The sequence below is a fragment of the Dipteris shenzhenensis genome, chromosome 17 (genome assembly GCF_047967505.1).
Source record: "Dipteris shenzhenensis isolate YYH24624 ecotype China chromosome 17, Dip_SZ_1.0, whole genome shotgun sequence".
Taxonomy (NCBI): domain Eukaryota; kingdom Viridiplantae; phylum Streptophyta; class Polypodiopsida; order Gleicheniales; family Dipteridaceae; genus Dipteris; species Dipteris shenzhenensis.
In genome coordinates, this window is record NC_141612.1 from 30,482,533 (window position 1) to 30,501,483 (window position 18,951).

The 18,951-nt window shown below is 44.9% G+C and overlaps 1 protein-coding gene across 2 annotated transcripts in view; it reads right to left on the minus strand.

The window, feature by feature from the left end:
• The window catches only part of LOC147891975 (aspartic proteinase 36-like), a 38,434-nt gene extending 21,979 nt beyond the window's left edge, over positions 1-16,455 (minus strand). For both annotated transcript variants that reach the window (XM_087388988.1, XM_087388987.1), the window contains exons 1-3: positions 14,465-16,455; positions 2,358-2,487; positions 1,932-2,179 (exon numbers count right to left, since the gene is read on the minus strand). In XM_087388988.1, the coding sequence (XP_087245114.1) occupies positions 1,932-2,179; positions 2,358-2,487; positions 14,465-14,847 (761 nt within the window). In that variant the 5' untranslated portion in view covers positions 14,848-16,455. The remainder of the gene's footprint in view (positions 1-1,931; positions 2,180-2,357; positions 2,488-14,464) is intronic.
• Positions 16,456-18,951: the final 2,496 nt, after the last annotated feature.

Consider the following 18,951-nt stretch of genomic DNA (forward strand, 5'->3'; position numbering starts at 1 on the left):
TCTTTAGCCCACAACCCACTGGTTTTGTGTACCCTCAATGGTACTGTAATCTCAGATTACAGTAGAATCCTTTGTCGACAGACCAACTGGCACACACACCATTTTCTTGACCCAGGTGGTATGGCTTGATTGCATCCCCACTACACGCATTCACACCTACTCTTGTAGTCCGCTGATTTGCACGAGTCCTGTTGAAAGTGATCTCATGGTCTACCATGCACCTACTAAAGTAACCTATAATGAAATTTTGTAAATATAGCTATCAAAACCTCAAACTAACAAAGGTCTACCAGTCATGAGTGACCTCCTGGTTTACCAAATACTTGCTGAACCTGTTGGGCCACTATCCTAGACAGGCTAGTGAGCATGAGCTGTGAACATAAAAGAATAGAGGAAGTTTAGTCTCAATGTTGCCCGCGAAAATACCGTCAAAAGTGCAACAAACCACAAGGGCTATAAGGTCAGTTTTTTTAAGGTCATAATGCATGTTGGCTTGCCACTGAGTAAATAAGGAATTCTGCTAAAAAGACGCACAAAGAGACTAAAGAGTCAACGACATCATCTGTGGTTAACCTCTCATGCAACAATTTGCAAAGGAATTTCTATGATTCTTGAGTGCACATTCTAGAATTCCAGGGTGAAGACTTGGCCTATAGCTTACACATGAATTTGCGGAAGTAGATGTTGGCTTGAGAACGTCCATTGTTTCCACCACTCCAGTAATATAACTCCACTCTATCATACCCTTTCAAGAAGTCCAACTTAATAACCCTTATCTGTTGGTTGGACTCGGGGGGCCACAAAACGCCATCAGAGTGTCGAGGATAAATCTCTTCTTTAGGAAGCTTCTTAGCGAGATTTATTGATTCTCTTTAAGGATCAGGGCCATTCTTTCACTGAGAGACTTAGCAATGATCTTCATTCCCCAAGTCATGCATTCAACAAATCGGAGTCAGGCCTGTTGGGTCCGAAGTTGTATGCCACTGGCTGTGGTGTCGATGGATTCACTCGATCATTCAGGGAGTCCTGGCTTTGAATACTCCCCTACCATTCCCGCGAGAGCTGTAAAAGCGTCGGAGAGTAAAGCACTGTATCCATCCCCCACAGCTCCCTACTGATGCTCCTGCCTGAAAGGAGGGAGAAATTGCACTGCTAGGAAGGGTGGGGCGGGAGAAATTACTCTCGGGCCGCCCGATAACAACAAAACGATGTGGCTTTCTTTCTAGGTCTGCACTAGGCTTTCGCCTGCCCATAGGATCTGCAAGGACAGGCGGGTTGATTTCTCGATTTTCTGTCCTCACTGAGTGTATTTGTCAAGAATAACATCCGAGCCTCGGCTCACCCCAAAGCAGCAAGCAAAAAGGGAAAATCGAAAGAACTCTGATTGATTATTATTATATGATAATCAAAGAATTATTGATGCTGATTCTGAAATTTGGAAAGTCAATTCCTTGCTTGAGAAAGGGCCACGAAGCCTCCAGTCATTGATTCACTATCGCTCGATGGGTTAGATTCAGTGAATGGTTGGCGAAACGAATAACTCCGGCTATCTCGGATTGGATCAAGAAGAACCAAATTTTACAGGAATGCAAGAGTTTCAAATGACAGACATATCTTTATGCCAGCAAGTTATCAATTTATATTTTATTACCAAAGTACACAAAGTACGATGTACCATGAGACGTAGTACCACAAGTCTACAAAGGAGTTTTGCATTGAAAGCATGGCTCCATTTCATGACCATGATGCTAAACCAAACTTGGTAAAGTATGCCTGCAAACTACTTAGTAATCACCATCGTATACAAGACACTGGACAGAAAGGCAAAATATTTTAAAACCTTTACTTCATTACAGGCTTGAATAGGAATACAAAGCATACTACTTATTACTAGAGCACACTATCCTAAACAGCAGAACTCACAAACTCACCCAAAAATTATTTTTGCCTCTGTATTGACCAGTGTACTATTTGGTCTGACTGTACTATAAATCAGAGTATCTGCAACCAAATACCCTGTTGTGGTACTTCCATCCCCATACAGAAAGCTATAACCACAGTTTTGTGAGCTATCACAACCAGCATTTGCAATCTTCATTGCAGAATCACAATTTGGGTCTCTGCAGCTTATTGGTGAGCTTGTTGATGAGGTGTGTGGATCATAGGGTACTAGAGTCATCTGCACGGGTGTATAATAAGCAAAGACAAAATTCCTTTCAGAACACAACTGTAAATAAAAAAGACATCACACATTGAACTTGAGAAAAAATATTTGATGTTCCAAAATCAACTCACAGAACTATCCTTGATTTAAAAGTTTTGGCCCAACTTTTTTGAAGGGTGGAAGCAGGTAGTACCCCGAGAGCACTAGATCTTGGGCATGCGGTGCATGGATTACAATTTAGCCAAAGGATATCACTTCCAGTGTCAAGTTGCACATAGTACTCCTTTGATGGGCTTCCCATACTTATTCGAGTGTAGTATATCCTGCTTGACAGATCAGGACACCTTTATTCACAGGAAGCAAAGGAATTCTCTCTAGGTTCTCTCTTTCTTGAGCCAAAAAACAAAATTTGAAACCAAGGGGACAGCTTTGTGTTAAGGAGGAGCTGGTTTGATGGCAAGACTTGACTACCTATGTTCATTAGAGCCTGAATTGGTTTTAATTCAAAAAGAGCAACGCACTCATAGGTTCATATCAGGGTCCATCAATATTTCATGTTTTCATGTTAAACATTTTTTAACAAGCTCATACACTATCCACCAGGTTCATGACAAGGCCATCCGAACAACTTAAAAAAAGAAACATTAATCACCTGAGGAGGGCAGTCAAAATTGCTCCAAGAAGAAGCATAAAATATTGTCACGCATTTAAAAATGGCAAGCGTCGATAAGTCACAAAGTTATTATTTGTGTCTGTTGGCACCAAAGGTGCCACATGTCCAGTCTGGGCAGAGCATTGTCTAGCCACCCAGGTCCTCTCTCTCCCCCTTTCTCCAAAAGGGGCCCAAGGGTGCTGCGAGAGAGCACATGTTAGCCCTTATATCCAAATCCTCCATTAGGCGCACTTGATATATGAAACTACCTGTCATGGGCATCTGCAGCCCATGGCATGGCTGCCTAGGTGTAGCCTTGCAGACCCACAGCACCAGGACAGCAGGACAGCAGAAGTCCACGTGGTCATGCAGGCTGCCATGTGGCCTGCACAGGTACAGCAAGAGCAGACAGGTACAAACAGCAAAGTACAAAAGCAGGAAGGAGCTATTTATAGGCCCCACTAGCCAATCCGTGGATTGTACTTACAGCCTCAGCCAGTCTGTGGATTTATACACTCATGTCTGTGGAAGGAGCGTGCCCTAAAACCTAGACAAGGATCACTTCCCTCCTCATGTCCACATCAACTTCTGTAGCCTTCAGTTCAGATCCAGCAGCCTCAGGCTTCAGCAGATCCAGGAGGACAAGCGGAGCGTCACTTATGGAGAGGGAGAAGAGGAGCAGTCTGAATCTCTCCATCTCCATCTACAGGAAGGGACAGCCCTTCATCTACAGTTGTGTTCTGAGCCCTTTGGTACAACAGTAATAAACAGTAAAAAGGGCAGCTCCCACATTCATTCTCACACGCACATACAAGCACATGTGTTTGTGTACCTTTCAGTCCAGCACATGCTTCTGCATCTGCAGTTAGATAATGGGTGTGAGTTAGCTCCTTCGCCTGTTCAGAGAATCGAAATTTCTTTCCTGAAAGTGCGAGGTACAGATCAGGGAAGGTTGTGAGTGCATGGTCACCACATGCTCTGGCAAGTCAAACATGAACAATGAGACACCTTCCAAACCAGCATGGACGATGAGGCGACGTCCGCACCAGGTGGGAGTTGCACCCATGCCACCAGAGGCACCTATGAGCCAGCTGCTATAGTCACAATGATGCAAGCCATTATTTTGATGCAGCAACAACAGTCAAGAAAACATGACACAGTGCAGCAACAACAGTCAATCTCTCCACCCAGATATTACAGCTCCAGGAGATGAGAGGGGAGTGGGACTGAGCAGCATAGGAAGTAAGAGAAGACAGAGAATGCGAGGCTTGGGAGGCAAAAGAGAGCTGAATCGGTAGATGCTGATGGACGTACGCCTTTGAAAACTCGCAATCGTAGCCTTGCCTCTAACTGGCTTCAAATCTCGGCCTCCTTGAGTCAACAACCAACTTTGCTAATGTTTGCTTGCAGGTCTATAACATGGCGCTGGATCCAACTCATCTCATCTCCACATAGGTAGGGTCATGTCCCCATGGAGGCCCATCACCCTCCTTGGCACTACCTACAAAATCCTATCCGGGACACATGGTCTCTAGCACGTAGCGTACTTGATCAGAGTGAGGTGTCGAATAGTCATCATCATTCCCATAGGTTAGAAGGTTAACCATTTCGGTGCTCTCCCAACAAGGCAGTGAGCCTCGAACTCCATCCACTTCTGCCTGACCTCATGCATGTTCCCCTTCAGGTCATACGCATTCTTTGGAACCAGGAGGAGAGAGTTCTTTCCAAGGTCACACAAGGTTGTAGACTAGTCACACTGCCAGAGCAGAAGCTGGTAGAGGATGTTGTTCTTCATACAATCAAAGTGGCTGGATTCAGTAGACCTACACATGCCGCTTGACATGGGTTATCCTTGGCGCCTCTGGCTCTATGGTGGATGCCCAATCTTGCACCTTTCTTGGGACCCAAGAGAGTAGGACTGGACTGATTCAGCAGCTCCTTACAGGACACTCTTTTTAGACTAAATGCATACAGATTCGCTAGGTGTGGCCAGCTCAAGAGCCTACATGGGATTCCCACCCGGAGAGCACATTAGGAGTCATTTGGCATCACTTTACACAAGTAGACCATTCTTTGGGAGATGACTCTGAAGATCCTACCAGAAGAGAGAGATTTTTATGATCTTTCGGCTATTCTAGCACAATCGACTCTTGATCAGCACCTAAAGACAGACCCCACATGCTATGATGCCACAGTCCTGGAGTCTGTTCACCATTGCATCTGGGAATGCACAGAGGCCCAAAGGATATAGCAGGGCCTTGCACGATTGTTTGGCAGGATGAGGAGAGATACTTGCTACATCACATCGTATCGGTGGCCGAGCTTAGTCAAGTCCACAGATCTTCTATGATAGAGTGGATTTGGACAGGGCCATTCTCATTCTCAAGGGAGCCCCTCAGCTTATCACTTTACATGCACTGCAGGCACAGACATCATGCTTCCTACATCAGACCCGGCTTGGGAGATCATTGCCAGTCTCACCGCAAGGCAAATTTCGAGATCCAAATGCACAAAGGCCTTAGATGGAACCAGACTGATACAGTCACTTACTAATCTCTCTTTCATTCTGTCGATTCACGGACAAAATTCACAGGCGTAGGCATCCCGAATATCCTCCCAGCCTCTCTCATGGATTGCATGCCCATAAAGATACGTAATTTCTATTTCTTCATGCCTATCCATAAGTCCTCAGTTCCCTAGATGGTTCCCTCCTGCCACATGTCAACATTTTAGACCTTTTAGCTTGGTACACCATTTACCCCTCTCTTGGGGCACAATTAAAACATTTGCCCCTTGGCATTTTTACACATTTAGGTGTACCTAGGCCTTAGCACTCAGAACCACCTAGTCGATGCCAATACACCCTCACCTAGGACCTTGGCAGTTACTTCCCTTGACCATTTATTTTACGTACATGAAATATTACAGAAGTCGGTCATCTAAGAGAAAATGCCCACGGATCTTTCCGAGGTCATGCTATCTCGGCTAGAGCATAACATTCCTTCCCTCTTTAAGCATCAGCGTCCTCGATGATGAAATCTGGGAATACTCTCCGTAACTAGTATACGGATTCCCAGGTAGCTTCCGATAGAGGTAGACCATGCCATGCAACCAACACCGTGGGTATCTTCCGATTGCGCACTTGCATTGTTCCTCGGTCCAGGATTCTTGTTGGTTTGCGTCTTGCATTATCCTCTATCTCCTGAAACAAAACAACACCTTCGATTAGTGAGTCACCTGTATGCAAAAATTTCTTTAAACAAGAAACATGAAACACTGGGCGCACCTTACACCCCGGTGGTAATTCTAATTTATAGGCTACCTTGCCTATTCTTTTTAGAATTAACCACGGCCCACAATATCGAGGTGATAACTTAGCACACTCTCCTACAGTCAAAGACATAGAGTGCGAAGAAACTCTGAGAAAAACTTTTTCTCCTTCCTTAAATTCTCTATTGGATCGATTTTCATCCGCATACACCTTAGCTCTGTCCATAGCTTGGCGGATGTTAGCTCTCGCAAGTGCTAGCATCTCCCGCATCTGAACCACAAAGTTCGCGGCACTAGGCACTTTCTGAGATATTCCAACTATAGTTGGATTCGCTGGTCTATAACCATAGTTCAGCTCAAACGGACTGAACCCTGTAGAGGAATGTTTCCTATCATTGTAGGCAAACTCTAACAATGGCAACCACTTGTCCCATGTATGTTGCCTCAATGACACATATGCTAAGTATATTCTCTATAATTTGGTTGATTCTTTCTGTCTGACCATCCGTTTCTGGATGATCCCCACTACTCATTCCCAAGTCAATCCTTAGTGTACCGCAGTCGAAAAATGACCGGTAAATTTGACATCTCTGTCTGACACTATGGATTTGGGTAATCCATGCAGACGAAATATATGTCTAATAAACAAATCCGCCACTTGCGGGGCACTAACAGATTCTCTAGTTGGAATGAAGTGAGCCATCTTGGTAAGACGATCAACCACCACAAGGATAGAATCATATCCACCTTGTGTCGTAGGCAGCCCTACAATAAAGTCCATGGAAATGCTCTCCCACTTACTTAGTGGTATCTCCAAGGGCTGTGAAAGTCTGGGTGGCTTCACCCGTTTTGCCTTACTTACCTGACACGAAAAACAACGTGTCACATATTCATGAATATGCTTTTTCATCTTTGGCCAAAAGAAATCTTGCTTCACGAGATCATATGTCTTCTCAACTCCTGGATGTCCCGCACATGGGCTATCATGGCATTGTCGAATGACTCTCTGCCTGAGATCATTCTGATTAGGTACTACTACCTTGCCATTTCTTTTCAACATACCATCCCTTATGGCATATCTTGCATAAGTTTGGTCTTTTCTGGATGCCAGGTCATCCTTTTCCTCGGGTTTTAACACATGAGCCTTAGGCCAAAGGCTCTGGACGAACTCGTCCACCTTTTGAGTTTCTCTAATCTCGGCCATTAGAGCACTCTCTAACACCATGAAACTCATGTTATGCATAATGCGTGACAACGCTGCGTGACAACGCATCAGCAACTTTATTATCTTTTCCTCTTCGGTACCGAATCGTCAAATTAAACTCCTGCATGAGTTCTGCCCACCTAGCTTGGCGGCCTCTCAAGTCAGGTTGTTTACAAAAATGTTTCAGAGTATCATGATCAACATCCACATAAAACTCCGATCCATACAAATAATGTCGCCATGTTTTCAAAGCATGGACAACAGCATACAACTCTAATTCATGAGTTGGCCAATTTCTTTGAGAGGGAGAAAGCTTCTGCTTTCAAAGGCTACTGGCCTTCCCTCTTGGAGAAGAACTGCTCCTACCGCAATGCCACTTGCATCAGTTTCCAGGAACAATGGTTTCTAGGGAGCAACTATTTTTAACACCGGTCCTGTGACCACAGCTTGTTTTATGGTGTTAAAACTTTCTTGTTGATTCTGTCCCCATATAAAAGGTACTTTATCTGAGGTCAGATCAATCAATGGCGATACTATTTCGGAATATCCTTTGATATGCCTTCAATAAAATTGGACAAATCCCAAGAATGATCGCAAAAGCGGTCAAACTCTAAGGTATTGGCCAAGTCAATATCGCAGCCACTTTCTTTGGATCCATTTCTACCCCCTCTGGAGTAATTATGAATCCTAAATATTCAAGTCTAACCATACACAGTATAGTTTTCTTCTTATTTACATAAAGACTGGCTTTCCTCAAAGTATTGAACACTATTCTTAAGTATTCGCGATGCTCTGTAATACTTTTACTGAATACCAGAATATCGTCAATAAAATGTACTACAAACTTTCCGATATACAGACGTAGTAAATCGTTCATAAGCATGATGAATGTAGCTGGAGCGTTGGTAAGTCCAAAGGACATTACCAAAAACTCATAATGACCAAACCTGCTTCTAAAAGCGGTTTTATGCACATCCTCGGCTCTAATACGGATCTGATGGTAGCCACACTTAAGATCTATCTTACTGAAAATTACGGCCCCATACAATGCATCTAGCAAATCATCAATCCGAGCATCGGATACCTGTGCTTAATAGTGATATTATTCAATGCTCTGTAATCTATACAGAGGCGAAAAGTATCATCTTTCTTCCTCTTTAATATCACTGGCAAAGCAAAAGGTGAAAAACTGGGTTGAATCTGCTCCAGCTTGAGGTATTCTTCCAGTTGTCTTCGCATCTCAGCTTCTTCTGTAAAGCTTAATCTATAGGGAGGTCTATTTACAGGTTCTGCCCCCGGGATCAGCTCAATTTTATGTTGAACATTCCGCTCTGGAGGTAACCCATAAGATAACTCATCCCTAAAACAATCAAAGAACTTCTCCGATATCTCTTTAGCCAACTCGGCCATTTCCCCATCTTGGGTAGCCTCAGTGCCAGCCGATGCATCATCAATCGACTCTACCGATGCTATACACAGACACAGAAACTCTTTCGAAGTCTTCCGAATTTCCATGGCTGAAATCAATGGTCCTCGAGGTAAATCCTTTTCACCTCGCAAAACATATTCTACCCCGTTCATCTTGAACTGGTAAATATGCTTTTTCCAATCAATGGCTGGATTTTTCCAAAAATGCCAAGCCATGCCTAGGGCTATATTTGCGTGAGCAAGCCTGGTCAACTCAAAGTCCAGCTTCTCAACATAGTCATCTGTTCGAAGTTCCAACTGGGTAACCCTTTGGTCCCATACTTCAGTTGAACTTCCGTCCGCCATCCTGACCGTATAAGCATAGTCAGACGGACTAGTTTTCAACTTGAGCCTCTTAATAAGCTTCAAGTTAATTACATTGTGCGTTGACGCTAAGTCAAACAACACAATCACATCATGATTGGCTACTTGCCCTTTCATTTTAATCAACTTGGGCTCATCGAAAACCGTATACCCCGTTGTTGCGGGCTTTGAAAGGATGTTATCAGGTGCACCGCTTACTAACTTAGTAACAGACACACTTAACAACACACGTACTAACCTCTGAGAAGATCCCGCCAATTGCATCTGCATATGTTCCGCATTGAGACTCTCCTACATTTCCGCGTCGCATTCAGATATTATCATATTGACCGTGCGACGGTCTTTATTTAGTGGACAATCTTTCCACTAATGTCGCTGAAGGCAGCCGAAGCACAATCCTTCTTTTCTAGCTTTCTCTTTTTGCTCAGGAGTCAACGAGGACTTTGACCAAGCCTGGGTTGCCATTGGAGTTACTTTTCTTTTCACCCCAACGGTGGTACTTGTCTTTGCTTGTCCCTCAACTGGCTTCACCTGCTTGGTTTGGCTACTTGGCTGCGAGACACTTGTCTTTGAAGTCCATTTCCTCTGAAATCCCCCCTTTCTCGGGTACTCATGCTGAGTCCCTGCCTGCACGAATCCACTAGATCTGCCTTTGGCATCCTCGTAGTTCAGGGCTACTGCAATAGATTCATCTAATGTAGTCACATATTTGGCCCGAACTTCCATTTTAATCTTGTCGTTCAGTCCATAGATATAGTCTTTCAACTGAACCGACATAGGGAGAGAGTCTGTTATTTTCATAACACATTCCCTGAACTTATCAGTGTACTCTGCCACCGACAAATTCCTCTGGCGAAGGTTTCTATAAGCATCCCAAGCTCGGGACTCTTCGTCAGGTGGAAGAAAGTGTTTCTTAAATCCAACCTTAAACCCTTCCCAGGTGGTAGGGGCAACCTGATCTTTCTGTTGCTTTATCCACCATCTATCTGTTGCCTCAATAAACACGTGAGTGGTCTCGCGGATTTTCGTTAAATCAGATCTGATTTCACAAATGGCGAAGGCTTCTTCCCACTTATGTAACCAAACCTCGATCACATCAGAACTGCGCTCGGTCATCCGACCAGCGTACTTCTCCGGTCTATAGTTGGCAATATTAGGTACCTTGACCTTTGCACGTTCTGATGAGTGTATACTGGGCTCTGGCTCTGCTGGAGCTTTGCCCTTTTCATTTCTAGATGGTTTAGCTGACAAGGCTTGTACCATTTCTCTAATTTCATTTTGACCAAGATTCACTTGAAGCTGCTGGTTCATGATCTGTTGTAAAGCATCTTCTAGTACAGAAATCCTACCCACCAGAGTAGGTGTTGTGTGATGGGACACTTGTTGTGTATACTGCGCTCTAGATTCACCAGGATTTACCCTGGAATCCTGTCCCTCTGTCTCCATTTTTTCAAAAGGGAAAATAGTTTTTTTTTTTTAAATAAATAACTTCTTTCCGTACGTCAAAACCCCAAAAATATATCACACTTCGAACTCCCCTTTTGCTGTACAGGAATAATAGACTGTAACTGAAAACTGAAAATTTGTATAGAAGGAAAAAGAACTGCTCCCTGGAATATCCTGGAGTCCCGAATTCCTTTCTTCTGCCAAGCCTTTGCAAGCCTCGAAAATCTGCGCCACCAACCAAGGCACTCACCCAGCTATTCGCTTCTCTGTTTCGGAATCAGCCTCAGTGCTCACGGGCTATTTTCGTGACCACATCCCAGACGTGCAACGTCCCACGCATCTTTGGCGCTGCTCATCAACCTATCGTAGCTGCACTGCTCCTATTTGCTGCCTTGAGGAGCTGCTAGATGGCCAGTCGATTGAACCAGTACCCGACTACTTTGTTGGGCTAATCAGCCACGCATCGCCATCGAGCCCCCACGTTACCATCGCTGCCCGTGTGTCGCCCATCGCCACACCTCATTTACCAAATGAATAACCACCTCTAATCCTTGCTTGATGCCAACGGACGAGACGGCCAAATCCCGTGACCATTTAAAAGCACACGTCGTAATCCCCTCGTCCAGCCTAAGCCACGCTGATTTCACAGGTGTTTCACCCAACAGCGCTTATCGTGTCGAAGGGCCTGCCCCTAACTTCAGTCTCACGCGCCACCGTTCCCTGGCTCTAAGCTAACCGTATACCAACCGGTTCACGTAGACAGCTCGTCCCTTCTACGCAACTCGTTCATCCACGCTCCCATATGTTCTGTGCTCTGATACCAAATGATACAGTCACTAACTAATCTCTCTTTCATTCTGTCGATTCACGGACAAAAGTCACAGGCGTAGGCATCCCGAATATCCTGTTTACCCCTCTCTTGGGGCACAATTAAAACATTTGCCCCTTGGCATTTTTACACATTTAGGTGTACCTAGGCCTTAGCACTCAGAACCACCTAGTTGATGCCAATACACCCTCACCTAGGACCTTGGCATTTACTTCCCTTGACCATTTAATTTACGCACATGAAATATTAAAGAAGTCGGTCATCTAAGAGAAAATGCCCACCGAACTTTCCAAGGTCATGCTATCTCGGCTAGAGCATAACACAGACCTATGCTTCTCAGTCACTCTCAATGATTTAGTCAGATATCAAGGCGCATCACGCACAACCATGGCCAGGAGAGTGGTTTTCATGAGAGAGTGGGACCATGGTTTATTCTTCACTTACATTGCCTTAAGGCCTCCATGGTAGTTCCACTCTCTGGACTGGTTACGACAGCCACACCTTTTCTTTATTTGATTTATTAGAGATTCTTCACAATATTTTTCTTGTTTCCATACCCACAACATGAACCATGCATCTAGTATTCCACTTATGTGGGCCAGGCAGTGACAGTAGTACCAGAACTGGAAGCAGTCCGAGATCATCAATGAGGTAGAGGTGGTTGAGCTACAGCAGATTTTGGTTCATAGGTTCAAGAGAGGTACACGCCACTGCTACCGCTTGTATGTGATCAAGTTCAAACATCAGGGCTCCCACAAAGCACCATGGCCCGACGAGAACACTCCACAAATTATTCTCACTTCCTTAAAGCATACAAAGACGTTTTTATCTCCCCTAGTTCCAGCTTCAGCAGGAGGGGACGCCATGGAAATCTGCAGCCCATGGCACGGCTGCCTAGGTGGCAGCCCTGCAGCCCATTGCAAAGGACAGCAAGACAGCAACAGTCCAGATGGCCACGTGGCCTGCACAGGTACAGCAGCAGCAGGCAGGTACAGCAAAAGCAGCAGGGTACCAAAGCAGGAGGGGGCTATTTATAGGCCTCCCTAGCCAATCAGTGACTTACAGACTCAGCCAATCTGTGGATTTACAAACTCAGTCAGTGGAAGGAGCTTGCCCTAATAAGGAGCCCATCCCTCATTTCCTCAACAGCCTTTGCAGCCTTTAGTTTAGCTCCAGCAGCCTAGCCTCCAAGAGATCCAGGAGGACCAGCAGAGCATCAGTTACAGAGTGGGAGAAGAGGAGCAGTCTGCCTCTCTCCGTCTCCAGCTACAAGATGGGACAGCCCTTCATCTGCAGTTGTGTTCTAAGCCCTTTGGGCAAAAGTCATATCTTTGGGCAAAAGTCATATCTCAGTCTATTGGCAAAACAGTAATCAACAGAAAATACTCTCTATGGAGGGGGCACATTCATTCTCACACACACATAAACGCAAGCACTCGTGTTTTCAGTTCAGCACATGCTTCCAAATCTACAGTCAGATAACAGGTTCGAGAGAGAATGAGTTAGCTCCCTTGCCTGTTACAAACCCCACCCCCCGCCCCCCCCCCACAATTGTCACCATGCACCCATCTCACATTAGGCCAAACCCAACCTGCCACATCACATGCCTGAAGATATCTAGCTACCCGCCCGTAAAGTGATATAGCGCTCAACATAAGTTACATACCATCCACCAGACTGCAGAGGAAGGCATTAACAATCATCACAGTCGGCCACCGTGGGCCATTAAATCCATGCTAACAGCCGCCAATAGCACCACACGCACTGCTGCACAAGCGCACTCCACCTGACCCCCTGACCCAGAGCAGGAGCATAATGGTTCTATAATATGTTGGCATCAAAAGGTGCCACATGTCCAATCTGGACTGCATGGGCAGAGAACAACCTAGCTACCTAGAAGGTGGTGAGAGAGAGTGCCTATTAGCTGACTCTGTATATGGGACTAAAGTCTCACCCATATTGCCACTGTCACGACTCACCATTCATCCATCTCAGAGATTAGGTCTATGTCCATGTTTCTTTTTAGTGTGAGGCGAAGGTCCTTGCAGTTTCTCTAAGCAACAGCTTATAGCTAATTCAGTAACCTTAATTGAGATAATAGTGGACAATTGTGATAGATAACAAGAATCCAAAGCGGCAGTATCAAGCTGGTCAAGACACTGGTAGACTTAGTCCTTCCAAATAGTTTTTCATGTTGCAGAATTCCCGGGTTCCAACTGGAACCCACATGAAAGCATTTCGTACAGAAGGCATGTCACTGTAGGAATATGCTATAGTTCCTTACAGAAGAAAACAAACCCTACAGACGTTCCGAGGTCTGTCTCAGAGAGGAACAACAGTATTAGTACTTAAACGTTAAAATGGGGAAGTGGACAGTCAGGCCACCCAATCTTATTAAACTCTCGTCCACATTGTAGCAATGTTCACAACTGCTCAATACTCTCTCACTTACTTTTAAAAGAGACTATTACGAAAATGAGCTTATGACTCATAAAGTTTAAAATCCAATTTCATCAGGGAGGTACTTGAGGACAAGCGCATAGAGCTTGTCAAGGTTCATACAGATGATAACCCTGCAGATATGCTGACGAGGGTCCGCTAATGTAAAGGCTAAAAACTCGACTGCATCCTGAAGGTTTCCAAATTTGAGGCAGCAGATATTCTAAAAACCAGATGAAAGGCCGTCAAGTCGAGCGAGACACATGGTTTCCTGGGTCCACTGAAACAAAGGAACCTACATTGATGAGTCACGCCTCCTACCGGGTATAACACGTTTGCAAACGTTCAAAAAGAGAGGAGATATTTCTTAATCATGTTGTCAAAACCCGCAAATAGCAGACAATTCGAAACTCTGGCAGTCATATTCCCGCCAATCGCCAATATACCTGCTCTCCTTTGTTTCGCCATGCTATCCTCGAATCATTCGTGAGCACCGCAATAATCAAATCACAGAAAAGCGGGAACGTTTAAAAGCTTTGAGTTTGCGTAAAATCATTGAGAAACGACCAAAGAACATCGTGAACGAATATATTGACTCCTATCTCTTTTACTGAAATTGCAAGAGCGGATGTGGAGAGAGAGAGAGAGAGAGAGAGAGAGAGAGAGAACCCTGCGACAAACGGGTTCGCGGATCCTCCGACTGGAAATTGTACCACGTCCGCAAGAAAGCGACCGTGCCTCGCCCTGTCATGCGCCGCGAAAAGTTCGAAATGTTCTTTACTCATTCCCCTACCAGAATTCTTCTTTGATGCCGTTAGAAGATCGGTGTACGCATGCTGAAGCCTGATCAAACCCACTTGTCCCTTGACACGGGTACTTTCCGTGTAAGCAATAATCAGATAAGAAATAACAAGGATCAGAAAATGTCTGCATTCCCAGCGTGAAAAGCCGAAACGCGAAGTCGCCCGGAGTAGAATGGACGGACTGCACTGGCTGTCTCCATGCCCGTGAAGATGGATGAACGGTGGTGACGTTATGACTGGCCTTCTCATCGGTTTAATCAAGCAATTCAGGATTAGAATCTGCAATTCGGGAGGAGAAGAGAACTGGGCTTTCTTGCAAGAAGAAAATTCTCGCAAGCGCGTCAAAATCCCGTCTAAAGCTTCAAGTCAAGGCAGGAAGGCGATCGCCCGAATGGAAGCACGCGCTTCTCCACAGCCCCGATCATTCTCAAGTATATAAGAACATAAAGAATTAAAATTTTCTAATAAAATCGGACGAATCGTTTCCTGACGGCGCTTCTTGAGAATTTGCTGGGGAATCGGTGCACTGCAGATACCCAGGTCTTGTGTCTGTCTTAAGATTGCAGCCAGAGCTCAATCAAATCTTGTCGTTTAAGAGAAGATTGCAGCCAGACCTCCTTCATTCTTGGAAATTATGTCCAACGAGATAGCGCATGAAACCATGGAAATTTTCTATCTGATGCCGCCTCAGGGGACAAATAGCGACGCAAAGAGCGGCTTCGGAATTCGCTCACATGAAAGGAAAAATCGGTGCCCGCAAGAATTCGGCGCAGACACTTGAAAGTTGAAAACTTGTGACTCGTGTGAAGATTGCCGGCAGACCTCGATCAAATCCTTGTAGTCTGTGCTAAGATTCCAATCATTCTTGAAGTATGAAGAAGGAGAGATCAGACTGAGACAGATGGAGTAATGTCTGTGTGGCGGTCTCCCAAAGGAAGATAGCGATGGGAGAGCGCGGGAAAAACGACGGGAGAGAGGACGCCGGTGCAGAGGCGTTTGGTGCAGCTACTTGAAAATCTTAGGATTGCAGACAGACCTCGCACCGATTTTGTATTGCAAGCTCACCTTTCGGATGCTTCGCCAACCCGAAAACAAGCTGCGGAAGAACAAATTTCCAGACAAGCAAAGCAACGCCGGAAATACGTCGATGAACCAACCGAGAACTGGAGGATTAATCAAACGGGCGGGTAGGAAGGAGCTGGGAGGGATACGAAGCCGGTTGTGATGATGCTAGTGAGATCGTAAACAGGAGGTGAGAGGTGTGGAATCTGTGTAAAGGAAGCATGTCAAGGGGAGGGTGATGGTTGGGATACGGGAACAGAAATTTTCCAGAAAGCAATCGGAGGGATTAGTCCTTGCCGTGCTTGACCAGATGATGTGCTTTCCGTTTCCGGCGATGCTTCCTGGCTTTCGCTGCTTCTTCTTCCCCTCTCTTTCAATTCTTCCGGTTGAGGATCCTCTGCAAGCATCAGCATCGCATTCTTTGTTGCTTTCGATGTCTCCTGCTTCCTCAGATATGCTTACCGTCTTGCTTTTTCCGTTTCTGTTTCTGTTGCTTCTTGCTTCTTGCTTCTTGCTCCCTTCCACGCTCCCTCGATCAAAAATACGAGGAGGAGGAGAGGGGACGCAACGTCTGCTGCTACGAGAAGGATCGCATTCCTTGCCGCTGGCTTTCCTGATGCCCTTGCCTTCGTCTTGCTTGCCGAGATGATGATGATGATGCTTGCTTGCTTGCTTCCCGGGCTTTTTCGGCTTCCTCTTGCTCTTCCCGGTGCTTGCAGTCGTTGCGTTCCGTGCTTCCTCTTGTGCCTTCGGTGCTTCCTATTGTGCCTTCGTGCTTCCTCTTGTGCTTTCCCGTGCTTCGGTGGCTCCTCTTGTGCCTTCGGTGGTTCCTCTTGTGCCTTCGGAGCTTCCTCTTGCCGTCTGTGCTTCCTCTTGCTCTCCCAAACGGAAAAACGCTTCAAAACACTCAAATACTCACCAAATTGAAGCTTCGTTGCCGCAGGAATGCGATGCTAATTTCTTGTGCGAGAGCGAGCTAGCTTTCTGCTTGCTTCGTCTGATGAGGTGAGGTGAAATCTTCGGATGGAGAGGAGAGAGGAAAAGATCGAAGAGGGGGAGGTCAAGCAGAAATTCCAAAAGCCTTCAAAGGATTGAAAACAAGACGATTAGCTAATCCGTCGTTCTTAATTGTACTTACTTACGCACTAAATCGAACTTAATAGACTACGTTAATTTGGCTCATCCTAGCTGCCACGTCGGATGCATAAATATTTTTACAGGGGCGCCTCTCCCGCATTTCCCACGTCAGATTTCTATTTACAGGGGCGTCTGCTGTCGTGGGCTGTACAGTCTGTCTCAACCAGTTTAAACAATACGGCGGCTCAGAGGTGTCTGCCACGGTGGCGCCATGAAAAGCATGCCACGTCGGCAAACGCGCCTGCCTACTTTGGTCGGCGCCTTATCTAATGGCTCGCCTTTGGAGGGCCCACCAATGAGGCCCACGTGGCTATCTAGGCGCTCGCCACTTGTCACGTTCTTAACCCAACTCTTTCAAAGAGCACAAGGACCACGGACCACGGACTTTTTGGGACTTCCTTTTGAGGCCTCTCTTTCAGTTTTTTTTAAAAGCCTTTTACTCACTCCTCAATAGGAGACTCGAGAGAGGTCTAAGGAGGTATCATGTTCCAACTTCTCTTCCTGGCTCTTCCTCAGTCCTAACTTTGTCCAACTTCATGTCCGAGGCCCCGCGTAAATTTGCACCCCAATCAGGCACCTTGACCCCGTCTTGTATACCACCTTGCACCAACGCCTGTCTCACCAGCACTGCCCCACCCCCCCATCTCCCCCCCTCGGACCCTGATCAATTGTCCCCCATGTTTCCCCACTTGCACCCTACAGCCTCTCACTTTACCCTTGATTTCAGCCCTTGCTCTATGCCGACATACAAGCAACTTTCAAAAACAATCATTGACTCCGACACGCTCATGCTTCCTTATGTCAGAGGTTCACCTAACTTGCTTCATTTTCAACAAGCAAATTTTAAATTCGTTTCACACGTGAAGTGAAAAACATCAAATTATGGTATGTTGCTTAGTTTGAACGAGGAAGGCCTCCCACTCAAGGTAAAATATATTAGATGTATTCTAATTAGGTGAGGTGGAAAAAAGGGCATAGTCTAGTGACCTAAAGTAGCATAAATGGCCATATATGGGGACAACCACCTACACATGGAAGCTCTTTTTTTTCTTTTAGCCAAACATGGAAGCTATTAAAAGGGACTTCAATAAGATGCATACAAAATCCATAAAGGAACGACATTTCATGTTTCTGTTTCGAGGAGCCAAATATATTAGTAGTCTTTTACAATTTTTAGATCACATCCATCTCAATTAAATAAGTAAATTCTCAAGTTAAGAATAAACTATTCAAGCTACTTCTTGCATGCCAACAAATGAACTAATCTTTACAATGTTGTGAGCCATATAACCTAATGGTTTGTTTAGCTTTTCCAAGTCATGATTACGAAGAAAATTTCATAAAATGCTTTTCAAAATACATCTAAAATTCTTTGCATTTAACAAATCAACACATAGGAAATCAAACATTTCCATCTTAATATATGTCACGTTTCGAGTGCATTATACATGCCTAAAGTCGACTCCACTCATCCATTTGGTATCTTTGAATGATGTAAACTTGTTAACAACGTGTTGATAAATGATTCTAGCACCATCACCACACCTTCAAGGAATTGTATTAGACACCTAGATGTGAAGCAAAGCTAACAACAAGGATCCAAAAGGTTACGTACTTTCCTCAAACTAAAGGCCAAAAGAGTGCAAAAGATATAAAAAGGCATAAGGGGACAAACCATGTCCATGTTAAAAAGTGGACAAAACTATCAACACTTTATATTGATTCGATATCATAATATTGGTCTTTGTTTTTTCCTTTTGGCAATTGTACGCAACCCTCTCATTTCTACCATATCCCACTCATTCATGTACGCTTGGGCCCTCATGCAATTTGAACCTTAGCTATCCCCTTTAATGCACGCCAAATCTCTATTGATTATGATAATGGTCATACCATATCCCACTCATTCATGTACGCTTGGTCCCTCATGCAATTTGAACCCTAGCTATCCCCTTTGTAACCCAAATCTCTATTGATTATGATAATGGTCATTAGTAAAAGAGTGGACCACTTGAGCAAATAAAAAGAATGTCCAAGTGAAGATGCTTTCAAAAACCACCAATACTAACTTAATACATAATTGCTTATTTTGGATGATTTAGTGGCCAAACACTTTCATTTCATGCATGTCTTTGTCAATCGGTGTAGCACGAT